Raw genomic sequence first — 18883 nt, 5'->3', positions numbered from 1 at the left:
AGTTTAGAAGGACATTTAATCTCACTGATCTCTCGCTTGTTACACCATTGATAAAGAATCATATCATCGTTTGTTCCATCAATGATGGATGAAGCTTTTAATGTTTGGGCAAGAAACAGAATAGGTACACTATCTGACCTCTACATTGATAATAGGTTTGCCTCTTTTACACAATTGCAACAGAAATATGGTCTTCAGAAATCACATTTCTTCAGGTATTTACAGCTTAGAGGTTTTGTGGCTTCTAATTCTGACTGTTTCCTGTGGAGTCCTTCTGAAACCCTGCTTGAAACAATTTTGAAATGTAAAGTTGACATAAAACAGGTAATAGGCAGAATTTACACATTGCTCAATACACATAACATGAATAGTCTCGATAGCCTTAGAACCAAATGGGAAACAGACCTAGATGAAACGATTCCGGAAGAAATATGGCAGAAAATTATACAGCGAATCTACTCTTCCTCTATATGCCTCAGACACGCTGTGTCATCACCGTCTCCATTGGACCAAGGATAGATTGTCTAAGATTAAGACAGGTATTGACCCTACTTGTGATCGGTGTAGGCAGGCTCCGGCCACACAGCTGCACATGTTTTGGCTGTGCCCTAAGCTACACAATTTTTGGCAGTCCATCTTTAAGGCATTCTCTGGAATATGTGGGAGAATAATACACCCATCTCCTCTGATTTCACTGTTTGGCGTGGCTCCGGTGGATGCCACCTTTTCTGGGTGTCAATTGAGCATGATGGCCTTCTGCTCTTTGTTGGCTAGGAGGCTTATCCTGTTTAAATGGAAAGATGCTTTCCCCCCAACATATGGCCAATGGATTAGGGAGGTCATGAGCTATGTTCACGTAAGAGGGTCCACTAGAAAATTCTTTGTCATTTGGCAGCCATTTATTTCCTTCGTAGAAGGCATGGCAGCTACTAACATATCTATGTAACCCAACTATGTGTGCATATTTTTTTTATTATTTTTATTTTATTTATTTATTTATTTTTTTTCCTTCTCTTGTCAGTTGGTTTGTGCGTTTGTTGCTACTTACTGATGTTGTCTCTTTCTTTTGTTTACCTACTTATTTTAATGTATATGTATGAATCTGCCGGGATGTATGGAAGTTTACTGGGGGTCCAGTGCTTTTGGGTGGGGGGTACTGGGGTGGTTTGTTCGTATGGACAGGAACTAGATTTGACTATCTCGTGTGTGAATTGTATTCCCTTTGTTTGTTATATTTGAAAATAAAAGAGACCTTGATCAAAAAAAAGAAGAAATAATGGCAAAATGACCGTACTTCTCAACTGATTTCCTCACTCAGTTAACAATTTCATAGTGAGTTAATGGTCTAATCGCTTGTTTCAAGTTGTCTTCAACAGCCACAGGGAGCAGCAAGAAGCCTGCAATCACAGATCCAGACTCTGTAGCTCCTGAGCCAGAAACACTTGCAGAAAAGGACCAGAAGGAGAGAGAAGAGTGACGAGAAAGCACAAAACTACAGGAGAGGGAAGATGTACAATTTGATACATGCATTAATGGAATTATATTACATACATATGGGGAAGGAGAGGAAGAGATTGCAGCTGACGCCTCCCATCCCGGTCACAAACTGTTTCAGACTCTCCCCTCTGGCAAGAGACTGCGGTCAATCAGGACCAAAACCTCTCACCACAAAAACAGCTTCTTTTCAGTCTGCAGCTAGCCTCATTAACAAGGCCCGGGCCCCCCACTGACACTCCCCCCTTACAAACAATACAAATGTCTCTGCACATGTAAATAATATTTCATTTCATATCATGCACAAACCTGGTACATTGCATATTTGTTGTTAATTGTTAATCTTTGTTGTATGTTTTTATATTGTCAGTTTATATATTTATGTACACAATATTCTCTTCCGTTGCAATACGTCTGGACAACACAAACCCAGAATAATGCACATGTAAATATCTGCGACGTTGTTCTTTCTCTGCAAATAGTTGTATTTTTTCTCTATTTTTTTTTATTATTCTTATATAACTTGCATTATCTATTTCATATTTATATATTTCTACATTTATTTATGTCAACTGTATGTTTGTCTACATGTAGCAAATCATCACCAAAGCATGTGATGCCTCGGATGTGTAAAACACTACTTGGCAATAAAGTTCCTTCTGATTCTAAGAGGAGAGAGGAGCTGAGTGTATCATGCGCAGTCTATAGCAACATAACTAAGGGATGGTTGCGGACTCACCTGAGCCAGCCCTAACCATAAAACTTTATAAAAGAAGAAAGTCTTAAGCCTATTCTCAAATGTGGAGACTCTAGGAACCACAAGTATCCCTGCATATTGTTCTGGTTCCTACATAAGATAAGATAAGATTAGCCCTTATTGTCTCCCTTGGGAGAAATTTGTCTTGGCATTCATGAGACCGCAGCGTCTGCCATCCCTCAGCCATCACTCAGCTATCACTCAGCCATCACAACAACTGCACTAACGCTAACATTTAACAGATTACAATACAGTCACACAACACATACCAGAGTAATAACATTTAAAATCCATCTGTACATACAATCATAGTGGGATCACTTTAACACTTACAATACCCAGCGATTACACATTCACCCACAATAGATCTTAGTGCTGCATTTGATACCATTGACCATCAGATCCTATTGCAGAGACTGGAATATTTCATTGGCATTAAAGGAACCGCTCTAAGCTGGTTTAAGTCCTATTTATCAGATCGATTTCAGTTTGTACATGTTAACGATGAGTCCTCCATGCACGCCAAAGTTACTCATGGAGTTCCTCAAGGATCTGTCCTTGGACCAATCCTCTTCACTTTATATATGCTTCCTTTAGGCAATATTATCAGGAAACATTCCATAAGCTTTCATTGTTATGCAGATGATACTCAGTTATATCTATCGATCAAGCCAGATGAAACTCATCAGTTAGCTAAACTTCAAATGTGCCTTCAGGATGTTAAAACCTGGATGACCTGTAATTTTCTCATGTTAAACTCAGATAAAACTGAAGTTATTGCTCTGGGGCGTAAGCACCTCCGTGACGCATTATCTAAAGATATAGTTTCCCTGGATGGCATCGCCTTGGCCTCCAGCACCACTGTGAGGAATCTTGGAGTTATCTTTGATCAGGACATGTCGTTTAAGTCTCACATTAAGCAAATTTCAAGGAGCGCCTTTTTTCACCTACGTAATATTGCGAAAATCAGGAACATCCTGTCTAAAAATGATGCAGAAAAACTAGTTCATGCATTTGTTACTTCTAGGCTGGATTACTGCAATTCCTTATTATCAGGCTGCTCGAAAAAGTCCATTAAGACTCTTCAGCTGATCCAGAATGCTGCAGCATGTGTTCTGACAGGAACCAGGAAAAGAGATCACATTTCTCCTGTTTTAGCTTCTTTGCATTGGCTTCCAGTAAAATCCAGAATAGAATTTAAAATCATTCTTCTTACCTACAAAGCTCTTAATGGTCAGGTCACCATCTTATCTTAAAGAGCTCATAGTACCTTACTACCCACCAGAGCACTGCGCTCCCAGAATGCAGGGTTACTTGTGGTTCCTAGAGTCTCCAAAAGTAGACTAGGAGCCAGAGCGTTCAGCTATCAAGCTCCTCTCCTGTGGAACCAGGTTCCAGTTTGGGTTCAGGAGGCAGACACCATCTCCACATTTAAGAGTAGGCTTAAGACTTTCCTCTTTGATAAAGCTTATAGTTAGGGCTGGCTCAGGTAGTCCTGAACCATCCCTTAGTTATGCTGCTATAGGCCTAGACTGCCGGGGGATTTCCCATGATGCACTGAGCTCCTCTCTCCTCTACTTTCTCTCCCTCTGTATGCAATCTTATCCCATTATTGCATGTTACTAACACAACTTCTCCCCTTTCTGGTAGTCTTGTGCTTTCTCGTCTCTCTCCTATCACTTCCTGCAGGTTTTCTGGCTCTGGAGCTGTGGAGTCTGGAGCTGTGGCTGCGGGTCACCTGCTGCCCCCGTGTTCCTGCTCGACAACCTCTGCTGCAACGACTATTGTTGCTAGTCTTATTGTTATTATTGTTATTATAATCATTAACATTACGATGGTTACCATTAACACTATTATAAATATCTGTACCATTTTTCATTTAGTCTATAGCAACATTACCTTCACTGTCTGTACCTCTGTGTGTATATTGTGTAGGCTGTCTCTCTCTCTCTCTCTCTCTCTCTCTCTCTCTCTCTCCAACCGGTCGAGGCAGATGGCCGCCCACCCTGAGCCATGGTTCTGCTCGAGGTTTCTGCCTCTTAAAAGGAAGTTTTTCCTTGCCTCTGTCGCCTAGTGCTTGCTCTTGGTGGGAACTGTTGGGCTTCTGTAAATAACATCACAGAGTACGGTCTAGACCTGCTCTTTTATGAAAAGCGCTGTGAGATAACTGTTGTTGTGATTTGGCGCTATATAAATAAAATTGAATTGAAAATTGAATTGAACAGCCAAAATGGTAGATATCGCATGATACTATATTTACAGATTGCACATTCACTTAGTCAAGTAACAAAGAGCACAATCCCCTTTAATGCCTGATTGCACATTCACTTAGTCAAGTAACAAAGAGCACAATCCCCTTTAATGCCTGATTGCACATTTCCCACACTGTCTCATTGATGCCTAAATTTTTGTTTCCTACAATAACAAAAATCAGACTAAACACATGTCCTTAAATTCATGCATGTTGCACAGAAACCTATACTAACTGCCCCCGATACAAAGACACATCCCTCATCTCTTTCATGTTTGTATGCAAGAGCTAAACTTTGAGCTTTTTTAAGATGTGATGGTGGCTGACCATAAACGGCTTTGTAGGTGAGCTGAAGCATTCTAATTTTTGTTCGGGAGCCAATGCAAACAAGCTAATACAGGAGAAATATGATCTCTTAAAGTACACATGCCGCAGCATTCTGGATAAACAGGGGAGTCTGGAGAGGGCTATGTTGCCAATGTTGTGATTTTCCTGGATAGAATCTCAAGCTGTTTCCAAGAAGTGGAGAGAGTCTAGTTTGGTGAGGATTGTTTCTCTACTGCTACTGTGTTTCTGCTGGCTTCATTGGCATGTGACCTTTGGGTTGGAAATGACGTTTTGAATTAAGTGAAAGAGTTCAAGTATCTGACAGTCTTATTTACAAGTGGAGGTGAAATGGATGTAATTGTATGAGATGGATCAATAGGTGGTTTTGTTGAACATCAGCTGTGTTATGGACAATGTACCTAAGTGTCATGAAGAAAAGAATAAATGAATGAATGAGATTATGGATAGTGAAAATCAAAGTTCAGGGTATTTGAGTTCTTTAGACAAGTATTAAGTAAATGTTACTCATTTATAAATTAGCACAATTATATATTTTAAAGAAATGTTGAAGCATTTAAAATCATGTGTAGTATAGTCTCAGTAAGAGATACACCATTATTTATTACACCGTAAGTTTTGTTTTATAGTTTCATAGTTAACTGCAAAGCTGGGATGACGACTAGGGCCAACCAAAACATTAGACTGCCAACCATACATAGTTTTTTATATACAGTCTATGATCGCCCACATACAAGCCAGCACCACATGCTTGCCAATTGTTTTAGGGTGTTATTAGAGTAGATAATATTGTTTATTGTTGGTCGGTGGCTGAGTTATTTATGTATGTTTTGTAGAAACAGCTGGTTGTGATGGTCAGTGCTGAGATTCACCCTTCACTGTCCACTTCAATAATGTAATGTGTGTTATCATGTTTTGGTTATTGGTCCCAGATTGCCAACAGCAAGAGAGTTATACACATGTATTGTAGAGAAAGTGATAAAGATGATGATGGTGGGACATTGGTGTCCAACAGAAACTGAGAGAGAGAGGAGAGGAGGGACAAACTGAGTGTCAGAAAGAGATAAATCAACTGTATGATAAAGCGTTCTGGTCAGAAGCTGCCAGAGCTGCAGCTCCTCTTTTCCTCATCTCACTGTCTGATGGAGGCTGATGACGGAGCAGAGCTCTGCTTTCCACAATTTCTCAACACCTCCTGCAGGAAGTCGACACTTCCTGGGTCTAAAGATGTATTTCTGAACACTCTTCTGTCCTCCATCTCTCTGCTCACTGTGGCTCTCAACCTGCTTGTCATCATCTCAGTCTCCCACTTCAGGCAGAGATCAATTTCTCAGCAGAACCTTCACCTATTATGTTTTACATGAGAAATGTACTTCTAACTAGTACTTTTTCCATTTTCCACTATTGTGTGATGCTATGTGTGATGATACTTTCCTCTTTCCCTCCAGGCAGCTCCACACACCCACCAACATCCTCCTCCTCTCTCTGGCTGTCTCAGACTTTCTCGTGGGCCTCCTGCTGATGCCGGGAGAAATCCTTAGAAACATAACCTGCTGGTTTCTTGGTGACCTCATGTGTTCTCTGTATATTTATGTAGGGTACATTATTCCTGTTTCCTCAGTAGGAGTCATGGTGCTCATATCAGTTGACCGATATGTTGCTATTTGTGACCCTCTACATTATACCACCAGAATCACTGAGAGAAGAGTTAAACTCTGTGTTTGTCTGTGTTGGTTCTGTTCTGTTTTCTACAGTAGTCTCTTTGTAAAAGATGACCTGACTCAACCAGGGAGGTATAATTCCTGCTACGGAGAGTGTGTGATTGTAGTTGACCATATCACAGATACTATTAACCTTGTTTTGACCTTTATTGTTCCAGTTTCTCTCATCATCGTTCTGTATATGAGAGTGTTTGTAGTGGCTGTGTCTCAGGCTCGTGCCATGCGCTCTCACATTACAGCTGTCACACTCCAACGTTCAGTGACTCTAACAGCAAAGAAATCTGAGCTGAAAGCAGCCAGGACTCTTGGTGTTCTTGTAGTTGTGTTCCTAATATGTTTCTGCCCATATTACTGTGTGTCTCTTGCAGGAGACAGCTTGCTTGATACTTCTCCTGTTATCATTGGGCTCTATCTGTATTATTTTAACTCGTGTCTAAACCCTGTGATTTATGCCATGTTCTACCCCTGGTTTAGAAAATCAGTTAAACTTATTGTTACTCTTCAGATTCTGCAGCCTGGCTCCTGTGAGGCCAACATGCTGTAGGAGGCTGTGAAGTGACTGAAATTAGATTTACAGCTTTTTAGCTTTACAAAGGTGCTTTTCACTGAATTCAAAATCCAAAAGTGGAAGTGAAATGTCTGTCTTCTCTCTCTTTAAATAGTATATAAATGTCCTGTACTGCAAAAAAGTCTTAAGCTGGTGTTGAAAAATGCTGTAATGCTTAATAGACATGTTAAAAGATATATTATTATTAAATACCCAAAGGCAACGTGAGTGAACAGGCAGAGTTAACCATCCTGATGGCCAGAGGAAAGAAGCTTTTCAAGTTTGAGTTGGACTTGTGGCCTAAGACGTTTTTGCCTAAGCCTAGAATCTAGAATTGTCTGTTGCAGACTGAGGGGAGGCTCAGTGAATGTAAGTAAAAAATATATTACATTAGTTATCAGAAGGAGGTCACATAGAATAGGCCAAATGTTAAAGAGAGTTCAGAGTTTAAGACAACATCCTCCTCCTATCCCTGACTGTCTCGTGGGCCTCCTGCTGATGCAGGTAGAAATCCTCCAAAAAACAGCCTGCCGGGTTCTTGGTGACCTCATGTGTACTATGCACGCATCTTATGTGTAACTCTGCTCAATTTCAGCTTCACATAACCTGGAAAGAATGTGTTCATTGTGTTTATGTCAAGATGATTGTAATCAATATTGAGTTAGAGTTTGAGTGTTTTGCTAGTTAAATGTGGCTGTATTTTGAAACTCGCTGCTTTACATATATTCAATTCCACCAGATTTAATCAAATAAGCATCATGAAATGATTTTTGGACACATTATTTTGATGTTTTTCATTAAATTTCACACAGTGATATACAGTACAATATCCAGTATATAATATAGAAAGTCAAGTAATACTTCACAGTATACAATGTATGAAGTACTGTAACTTTTAGGCGGGCATGGAAAAATTCTATGCAAGAATGCTTTCAAAACTAGACATATTAATAGATAATATTTATTAATTAACAAAATTCAAAGACAAATCTACATAGTCTACTTAATGTGAAAAGTCAAAGGACTGCTAATCAGCAGAGTTTCTTGTGAGCTAGATATCAAAGTCACTGGGGTCCTGATAGAGTTTCAGGAGCCCAGATCAGCAGAGTCTCTGGAACTCTGGACAACTTATTCTCTGTGAGACTGGGGAACAACTCAGCAGAGTCAGGAGGTTGTTGCAGCAGCCTGGAGGGATACCAGAGATAATTGCAGCTCTGTGAGTAGGAAATGCAGTTATTCTAGAAAGAAACATTGCTGCACCATAGCAGCCGAAGTCAATAGTTGTTAAGCAGGGACAAACTTAACTGTAACTCAGCAGGTTTAGCGGACTGCGACAGTTCAACTCAGGCAGGGGACTGTTGTAGCCCAGCAGAGTCACAAGGTTGCAGCTCAACAAGAACAGGACAGGACAGCTGCTCAACACAAACAGGGGTTAGCTGTAGCTTGGGGAGTTAGGAATGTTGCATTTCAGGCACAGACATCTATTGCAGCACAGAAAAGGCCGGTGAAATGTAGAACATTCACTGAGAAGTTATCCTCTATTTCGAACAAAAAACATCTGCACACTTTTTGAAGACCCTAGGAGGTGCCATTTTCTGTGATATCTGAGAAGGTCTTATGGGAATTTAGCGAGGCAAAAGGAAAGAAAACACACATTCGGCTGATAGAGTGCACCTATTTGTCACAGGTGCATTCAATCAGCTGATTGTTTCATTTTGCCTCACATCATAAGCCTTACAGTACCTGTGATACTGCTTAGGGGCATAATAACTACTCAGTGTGCAGGTCATTCTTTATTTTTCACTTTGTCATATTTTTATTGAACAGAGTGGTCAGCTTACAATCCAAATACAGTAACACAGTAACTGTCTCCATTTCCATTTTTAAATTCATAAGGAACAGTATCCCCAAACAAATATCCTATTACATCCCCGTGCCCTCCTTAGGAGGAAAGATTCTGGCAGATTTATATATTCAGAAATAAATAAATGCTCAATAAAGAAATACAGCAAAAACATAAATTGGCAGTAATTAAATTATACAATAAGACATAAATGTATATATTTTAATTAGCTATAAATTATGGTAGTGAGGGTGACTTCGAAAGACTCAAGATCTTCTGACAGGTGAACAGAGGTAACGCAATCACATTGACTTGAGTCAACATGGCCATAATTTCAGACAGATCTCCAAAAACTTTGAGATTGTATCAAAGAATAGCTGCCAGACGTTGGAGAGTTTGGGGCCTGACCACAACATGTGGGTCAAGTTACAAGGGGTCTGGGAACATCTACTGCATCCCTCTTCCGATCTACCCAGATAGATCTTGGCAAGCCTGACTTTATCATAGTGAATCCTATGTGATATGCAGCCGAAGAAAGAATTCACTGCTTGCAGCACTTTTTCTCAAAAGTCATCTGACAGGGTAATCTGCAATTCATTCTCCTAAGTGGCCCTTATTTTTTAACATTACGACTGTTACCATTAACACTACTATAAATATCTGTACCATTTTTCATTTAGTCTATAGCAACATCACCTTTACTGTCTGTACCTCTGTGTGTGTATATTGTGTTGGCTGCCTCCCTCCCCTCTCTCTCTCCTTCTATCCCTCTCTTTTTCTCTCTGTTCCTCTCCTGCCCTCTCTCTCTCTCGCTCTCTCTCTCTCCTTCACCCCAACCGGTCGAGGCAGATGGCTGCCCACCCTGAGCCATGGTTCTGCTCGAGGTTTCTGCCTCTTAAAAGGAAGTTTTTCCTTGGCTCTGTCGGCTAGTGCTGCTCTTGGTGGGAACTGTTGGGCTTCTGTAAATAACATCACAGAGTACGGTCTAGACCTGCTCTTTCATGAAAAGCGCTGTGAGATAACTGTTGTTGTGATTTGGCGCTATGTAGCAGACCTAAACATTTTTAGTTATGCATTTTAATAAATTTATGAGAATTGATACCTAATTATGAATTCATAATTGAAGATTCATAAAATCAAAATTTTCCTCGTTAAGGGCACCACCGGAGTTGTTATAATCCTAGAGTCTCCGGACCTCTAGGTAGTTTTGAATAATTATACAATTATTACTAGTGATCAGTTAGTTAATAATCGCTCAATTATCTTAAATCAGTCAGTCAGTCTCATATCTAAAGGGTCAATTCTCTTGGCAGGAACTAGAAATAGGCAACACACACAGCTCTTGATTATATTACAGTGAATTTATTCTCTAACTAAGGTGATAAAAAGATGGTTGGATACAGGGAACATAAACATTCAGGTTTCCTTCGTTGCTGCTGGCGAGACCACGTGGCTTGGTCTGACCTCGGTGAAGTTGGCTCGACGAAAAAGGCTTAAAATGGAACTTGGTCGTTCCTGAATTAGTCCAGTGTAACTTAACGGACTGATAACTTTAACAAACAAAAGAAATAAAGAAAATAAAACAAACTGAAGGCAGATCGATGTTGCGGCACTTCAGGTGTGTAGCTTCAGGCGAACAAAAGGCTTGTTTGTTTCGCTGGCCGAGTCTGGGCGTTGCCTGGCGAGGCACGCCAAACACGTGTCGAAGCGTCCAGAGAGCGGAGCAGAGAGCCAACAGCGAAGAGAAGAGCTGAAGCGAGGTCGCGTGTTGCTCTTTTGTTGCCTGGGGCGTGGTTCCCCAGGGGGCGTCTCAGGTTTCCCAAGGGACTGCCTTTCTAAACTTAATGTCTAAAAGAAATCTATTTGCGCGTATTATAATCAAATATTTTCCACAATCGAACCTCAATGGTCAAACGGTTATACTGTTCTAGGCATTTGGTAACAGGAAACAATTGTCACATTATTTTCCGATGAGGGCATGTAATACTTATTTCGCCCACTTGGGGGAGCTCAGGTTACATGAGGAAAGCTTGGATTAAATCAAAGATCGTCTCTCCTTAGGAACTGGGGAATTTGTTGATTCATCCTTAAATTCAAGCTGGCGGTTAAGAGTATAGTAAAACATTCCTTTGTCATCATTTCTAAAGGAGGTTTGTAGGAAAGTATTATGAACAAGCATTGATTACATCAGATGAAGGAGTGTCTTGCTGAAAATAAAAACACTGCACAAGTAACTTCTTTTCAGCACTAATATCAACAACAGATAGCAACAACAGTTAACATAACTACTCAAATAGAGGCAAACGTAATTGGGTAACTAAAGATTTAATTAAACTTAATTAAATGCTTTGAGTCTTTGGAGACTGCAGTCCTTTGTCATCCAAAGTTTGGCGTCTGGACCATGTCACACTTGGGTGAGACAGGGGTTTTCCTTTTGATGTGGTAATAAAACAAAGAATAAGGTCAGTTGCCACGGAAACGTGTGTGGGGGGCCAGTTTTGATAAGCTGTTCAGGGAGATGCCAATGGCTGGTTCGTGTCCCTTTGTCAGTTTAACAGTCAGGCCCCGCGTTATCAGCTTCGGAATCAAAAAGGTGCCAGTTTTATGGTCAGGGATAGCACTTAGAGAAAGCAACTTTGACCCCTCCCCTTCTTCTCTGGGGAGCGGAAAGGAATTTAGGGTAGCTCCAAATTTATTCAATGTAAAATGCACAAATCCACACTGTTGTTCACTACAGCTATATAAATAAAATTGAATTGAACTGAATTATTTTGCTAAGAAGAGAGTGAATATATGGAAAGAGCGGCTTGTAAAAATTAGAGTCCTGGCCCTTAAATAAGAGAGTTAGCCCCAAGAATTAAGTCTATACCGCTTGGAGGTGGGATTTGAGGAAATTGGGAGGTTCTGGTGACGTAGCTGAAAGTAAGAAAATCTGAACTATTAAAATTAAAGGTTTTGCAAAATTGTTCTACTTATTATAATTACATAAGGGAGTTGTCTGGGAGAGAGTGAGCCAGCCGGAGTGAAGCTTGATTTGTGGCCATGCCCCCCCCCCCCCCCCCATCTGAGGGGGGTTGCAAGGTTAGCATCATCAGCTGGTCATCAATGTTGCACATTTCTTTGTGCTTCTGCTTTTAAAATGTCTACCTGGAAGGGACCTAGCTGATCCAGTATAACTACCTTGTGTCTTGTTACTGTGCTCAGTCTTGCCATGGTGTATGACTTTTTACAGTAAACTGTCTTCTGCAACCTCACCTTGTTAGCTGAGTTTGAATGTTCCTGGTATGACACTGTACAATTTAAAGTAACAGCTAAACTGACTGAATACCCTACAGCTCATGGTCACCTTATCTCCACAGCAGGCCCACTTGCTGTACCCGTACCTGTAAGGCATGGTAGGTGTTTTACTATGTAATGTTTAATGTCCTGTCTGTGGATCACCTCTGCTAAAACCATATCAACGCTGTGGGCTCCAGGACAGAGCCCCCGCGTGTAAGTGCCTGGGCCCTCCCTGTCTCCAGCTGCTACCAAAACTGATCATAAAACCCAGCCACCCCATCCACAATCTATGGCACCACTCACCTTCTATCCAGCTGCGTTAGATTTATAGAACTCATTTAATCTAACTCAGTTTGTTACTGGCCCTACACATGAACATAACTGTCTACACTTGATCTAATACACTCTCTTGCCCATTACCTAAGGAAGACAGAAACAGTCTTTAAAGTTTATGGTCAGAGGCCAGGCCTGCAGAGCATAGGCAGGAGGCCAGTGGCTGGGCAACAACTGCTTTAGTTCCAAGACAGGGGCAGTTGCAACTCAGCAGAGTCAAGAGGTTGTGCGGGGACACAAGAGATCCATGTTCTGTGGCCGGTGACGGCTGCGTTTCAATAGGCACAGGATGTGGCAGTGGTATAACAAAGGCAGGGGGTTAGGGTTATTCTGAGTCCACTCCACTTCAGAACCTGGGAGCCAAATTATCTCTGAGGTTGTCTACTGTCCAAAACAAAACAGACCCAGTAATTAAAACATTGAAACACGTGCGGTGTTAGCCCTGTTGTATGTTTACAGCTAATAGCTGATCCAGGTCCGGGTCTGCCAGAGAACGCAACGTAACTTTTCCTTTTTGTTTATCAACAGAGTCCTGCTGTTGTTTCACAGCTCCTGACTGGTGAACAACCTGGTTTGAGAGTGATGTGCTCATGTTTGTTTCTCTCTGTCTGCAGATCCGGATCAGATGAGGCACATTCTGCGTCCAGACCTGCCAAACTGCTGCATTTATATAGTGTGTTTTTTTCTTTGTTTTTTTTTCAGTGCTTTAGTTTTTTTAAAAACTTGATGGCTTTATCCAGATTGTTATTAAATTGGTTGAGTTTTATTCATGTAGTGTGTCAAGCTTCAATATATTCACAGCAAATGTGATGTTATATAGATTTTACTCATGGATAGAGATGTTAGGCAACTATATAAATGAACACTTTAGAGATAAAATAATAGTAATTATAATTATATATATATGACTGGTCAGGTTGTATACTCATGATTTCCTAATTTTAAATATGAGCAGATTGTGAAAATGGACAGATTTAGCTGGAGCAGTGGCGATTGAATATTGACAACATTATTCTGTGGTTTTTACATGGTTGGAATTTGGTTGTGGCCTCATGGGGCTTTATAGAAAGATGAAAGGGAATGATCAAGAAGTGAATTTGTGCATTATACTTTGTCAACTGAAGCAAACCAGGTACCCTCTTGTGTTTGAGAAATGCGCTGTTTATTACATCACCCATTAGAGGGCTGCAGCGCCGCAATAACCGGCCTAGTTCAAATGAACGAAATGAATGATATGACTCGGAAAAGATTAGTTAATTTTACTGAGCAAGATTTAAAGACCCAATTCAGCAAAAATAATAATTTTTTCGATCACTACTGAAAACACACCAGCTTGCCTTTGTCTCTTTTTGACCCTCTCCCCATGGCGTGTGCTCAGTCCTAGTACTCCTAGACCTGCATTAGCGCTGCATTTGACACCATTGATCACAATATCATGTTAGACGCACTGGGAGGAGATATCTGATACTGCTTTAGAATGGTTTTCATCGTACTGTCAAACAGAAGGTTCTGCGTCTCTGTGAATAACTATGTCTCTTCATTCTGTTCGGTTAAATATGGTGTGCCTCAGGGTTCGTTCTAAGGATCCATTTTATTTTCCTTGTATTTGCCTCCCCTTGGACACATTATCCACAAACATGGTGTCTCTTTTCATGTTTATGCTGATGACACACAGATGTACTTCGTCAGAGCCACAGACCCTGGAATGCTCAGTTCGCCTCTGTGATGTCAAAAATTCAATGACAAATAATTTCCTCCAGCAGAACACAGACAAAACAGAGATCCTGGTCATTGGATCCCAGCAAATGGCAAAGCAGATCCGCTGGTTCCCTGGTGAATCACATCAAGCCTGTTGCTAAAAATCTTAATGTCTGGTTGGGCTGTAATTTAAGTGTTGAGCAGCACACCACAAAGCTTGTGCAATCGTGGAAATTGTTGCTGGTAAGAGAATAAGCAAATAACTAAGTAAGAACCAACCATTGTCTTTGAAGAATGTAATAATAAAAAGAGATTGACAGAGAAGTATGTTAATTAGCTGGGCCAGAGGTTCTGTCTCCTAGGGCAGTAACTAACGTCTGGCCCCGAGCAAAGGGATGCATAATCATTTACACAGTCTAGGTTTCTATTGTTTTGGGAAAAGAAGATCCTCTCCCGGCCTTGAGTATTTCCTTGTTTCTTTCTTCCTTTAATAAATACCAAAAGTCAACTGTTTGTTGCAATCAAGTGGCAACCTTCCGGTCTCCGAGCTGAAGCTTTCCCGGAAGACCGAAAACCTGCAATTCATTGAGTGTCGGCTTGAGGCTGGCTCCAAAAGGGAGTCAATCCCCATTGATCCATGATGTTAAAATGCCCTGGTACAAAATTTGTGTATATTGCTAATTTTGCCCTTCTTGACAACTGTGAGGGGGGTGAATTTTGGGGGGTGAACCCACCTGTTTAAATTAACCCTTGAAGTTCTGTACTTCAAACTTGGAACATGTAAGTTGTGGACTATACTGTATGTGTAGTTTTACTGTTATACAGTATGTTAACCGGGTGAACTTGCCACTAGCATGCTGCGTGGCTAATGTGGCTAGCGTCTGTTCCACACACTGAGCAGTGTTAGTGGAGTAACGTCATTTCATACTGAGAGACAGTAAATAAACACAGTAGCAGGTATTAAGTTGCTTTAGTGGGACTCTACTGCAAAGCTAACGTTAGCTCCGCGGCTAACGTTAGCATTAAGCCTGAAGACCATGAAAACAGCACAGTAATCGGTGGCATGTGGTGAGTTACTTTTTGTGTAACTACTGTAACGCTAATGTTATCTCTGCTTATTAAGCTGTGTTCTGCTCTTGATGTTCGCTGGTAAAGTTACGTGGGTCTGCTGTTGTTGTGATATGCATATGTACCTGATAGACCCTGTGGTACACATGTGAAAAACAAATGGTTACTTTTTTTGGTTTAACTGTAACATCAAGCTGCAAACTTGCTCATACCCAAAAGCTTTTATGTTAGAGAATCTTTGGGCAGTGTGTTTAAAGTCAGGCAGAGACTAAAATATTATAATTCAGATTTACTTATAACGTTAACTTGCTGCTATAATAGTATCGGTGACAATGCTGCAGCTCTGTTACAGTTCAATTCAATTCAATTCTATTTATATAGCGCCAAATCACAACAACAGTTATCTCACAGTGCTTTTCATAAAAGAGCAGGTCTAGACCGTACTCTATGATGCTATTTACAGAAGCCCAACAATTCCCACCAAGAGCAGCAATAGGCGACAGAGGCAAGGAAAAACTTCCTTTTAAGAGGCAGAAACCTCGAGCACAACCATGGCTCAGGGTGGGCGGCCATCTGCCTCGACCGGATGGGGGTGAAGGAGAGAGAGAGGGAGAGAGAGAGAGAGAGAGAAAAGTGAGGGATGGAAGGAGAGAGAGAGGGGGGAGGGAGGCAGCCTACACAATATAGACACAGAGGTAACAGACAAAGACAGTAAAGGTGATGTTGCTATAGACTAAATGAAAAATGGTACAGATATTTATTGTTGTGTTAATGATAACAATCGTAATGTTAATGATTATAATAACAATAATAGGACTAGTGTAATAAATATAGGAATGCTGCTCTTCTGCTGCATTCATGTAGCAATGCAGTATAAACAGTCTGAGTCTCACTTACTTATAAATTAGCTCTTGGTACGTCACAACTCCATTTACAGCTAAAGCCAAATGCTCTGTGTAATTTATTTCCCTCTTCACTTGATAAAAATTATACAATTGTTTTGCACTTTTTGTAGCCATTGCTACAAGATGAACCAGCTTGTTAGCTCTGCTAGGATGTTATTAATTGACTAACTGAGCAGCAAGAGACATGTATGGAACTGTAAATAGATATCTTTTATTGCGCAATAGTGTTTCCTTTATGGTGCAGAATGTGGCAAGGTGCAGTGTAAATATGTAAATGCCAGTGTTTGTAGCATGATACATTAACTTACTTCTAATTGTTTTGGACTTTTTGTAGCTGTTGCCATACCAGACAGAGACATACCACCAGGATAGCAGTGGAAGATGCTCACTCAACGCTTGGCGAGCTCCTTGCGTATCCTGTATCCTGTAGGGTGGTGATGGTGCAATGGATAAGACACATGTCTTTGGTGTGAGAGACCCAGGTTCAATCTCCCAAGACACTTGGGCAAGAGCAAGACACTTAACCCATCATTTCTCCAGAGGCTGACATGTAAGTCGCTTTGGTCAGCTAAATGAATAATTGGAAATGTAAATGTGGTCGAGCGAATGAGAACATCACGGTGAAAGTTAGCAGAGAAAAATATTAGCAGTAAGTTTCAGCCTGGTAGTGAACGTGCAGTGTAGGTCACTGTGTCTGTTAATTAAAGTCTGTAGTTTCCCCAACTGTATCTTTCCAGCACGTTTTATGGCCATTTATAACGTTCAGGTATTAGTACTAACATTAGGTAGGTAGGTTTTATTGTCACAATACGTGAAGTTGTAGAGTGAAATTGAGTTTTGTAACTCCCGACAGAATCAATTATGAAAAATGGTAACAGAAATAAACTATCATCACTGGAGCAGTGCTGAGGATGAATTAGAGTTTAAAAGTCCGATAGCTTGAGGGAAAAAGCTGCTCTGCAGTCTGGTGGTGCGGCAGCAGAAACTTCTATATCTCTTCCCAGAAGGCAGCAGGGTGAACGGGCTGTGGCTGGGTGGGTAGTGTCCTTTAGTATCCTTAGGGCTCTGCACAGGCACCTCACCTCACCGATATCACTGATGCTCGGGAGATGGGTACCAATGATCTTAGGGGTTTTAATCACCTGCTGCCGAGCCCTCTGGCCTTCTTAGCTTCCTCATTAAATACAGTCGTTTCTGAGCTTTCTTCACCAGCGTAGAGATGTGAGACGACTATGTCAGGTTCTCTGTGATGCTGATTCCCAGGAACTTGAAACACCTGCTCCACCTCAGCACCACTGATGTAGACAGGAGTGTGTGTCTTTATCTCCTTCTTCCTGAAATCAATGATCAGCTCCTTGGTTTTGCTGACGTTGAGCAGTAGGTTGTTCTCTGTACACAACTCAGCAAGATTATGAATTTCCTCCTGATACTTGTCAAGGGTTGAGAACATCAGGCACAAGCTTAGACTAAACTGGTGTACAGCTCTGTCCTGTACACATACTGTACATCCTGATAATTATATTTCAAATTTTAGAGAAGTCTGACAACTGGATGTTGAAGAAATGAAGGGCCGTGGAGATGAGGTTAATGAAGTAAAGTAGGGATGCAAACTATTAATTTTAAGCTAATTATGAGATGTTTCTTTTACATTTTAATGCACAAATTAAATGCTTAGTAATTATCCAGAAATCCTGTATAGAAAAGAATTATGTATCAAGATGCATCAATAATAGTTTTATAATCGCATCGCAGCCCTCTGAATCGTAATTGAATTGTGAGGTGCCCAGAGATTCCCACCCCTCGTTTCGAGTATAATATATGAGGACTACTTCAAACTATTTCTAGCTATTAACTTTGGGTATATATTACTATTGAAATGTCACTGTCACATAATGTTAGCTTAGTATTTATGCATAAACTCTCTAAACCAACATACACTCTGTCTTACATTTGTCTTTACAGGTAGCCTGATTTTGTGAGCATTGACCTCCAGAGAGTAGAGTAGAAAGCATTTGTTTGGAAGAGACAGAGGTAATGTGTTGTGTGCATGTAATCTTACATGTATCACAGTAGTTTGTGTAATGTCAACACTGAGGCTGACAGTAATTGTCAGAGTAGGATGTCCAATATGAAATTTATAGATGTGATATTTTCAGTAAAAAGATACCCCATAAATGAGCAAAGTTAACAAAGTGATAGAGTAATGATTACTGTAACAACCCAATATCTGTTCCTCTATGTACACATTTGTTACTTTACACCAGTTACACTTACCATGAGGCAGAAACATGCATGGAACTGACATAACTGAATTACTGATCTTACAAAGTAATGTGCTACTGTGTACTATTTACTTGAAAAGTAGGTCAGTAATCAAAGTATCTGCAGCTACTGAACCATCAGACAATCATTGCCATGTTTTAAATACTTTATCAACCATAATAAAGTTTGTGAAATGAGAGAGATGTCTGGCTTAATGAGTCACTATTTAAAACTTGGTAAAGATGTGAGATGGACCAGGTTTTTCAAGCCTTTTATATGCATGAATTTAAATGTTATCCAGAAAAGGTTTGTGAAGAATTATTTTTCTAAAACCCCAGCTCCCTTAATACTAAATTTAAAAAGACCAAAACCCTATAAAA

At 40.5% G+C, this 18883-nt stretch overlaps 1 protein-coding gene across 1 annotated transcript; it reads left to right on the top strand.

The window, feature by feature from the left end:
• The first annotated feature begins 5989 nt into the window (after positions 1-5989).
• On the top strand, positions 5990-7112 carry LOC119903970 (trace amine-associated receptor 13c-like). Its single transcript, XM_038720307.1, has 2 exons — positions 5990-6162; positions 6296-7112. The coding sequence occupies exons 1-2, from the start codon at positions 5990-5992 to the stop codon at positions 7110-7112; spliced, it is 990 nt and encodes a 329-aa protein (XP_038576235.1).
• The last annotated feature ends 11771 nt before the right edge of the window (positions 7113-18883 follow it).

The sequence above is a fragment of the Micropterus salmoides genome, unplaced genomic scaffold, assembly GCF_014851395.1.
Source record: "Micropterus salmoides isolate LMB-PRFRI ecotype aquatic unplaced genomic scaffold, ASM1485139v1 Ms_hic_scaffold_15, whole genome shotgun sequence".
In the NCBI taxonomy this organism is placed as follows: domain Eukaryota; kingdom Metazoa; phylum Chordata; class Actinopteri; order Centrarchiformes; family Centrarchidae; genus Micropterus; species Micropterus salmoides.
This window is presented reverse-complemented; position numbering and strand designations above follow the sequence as displayed.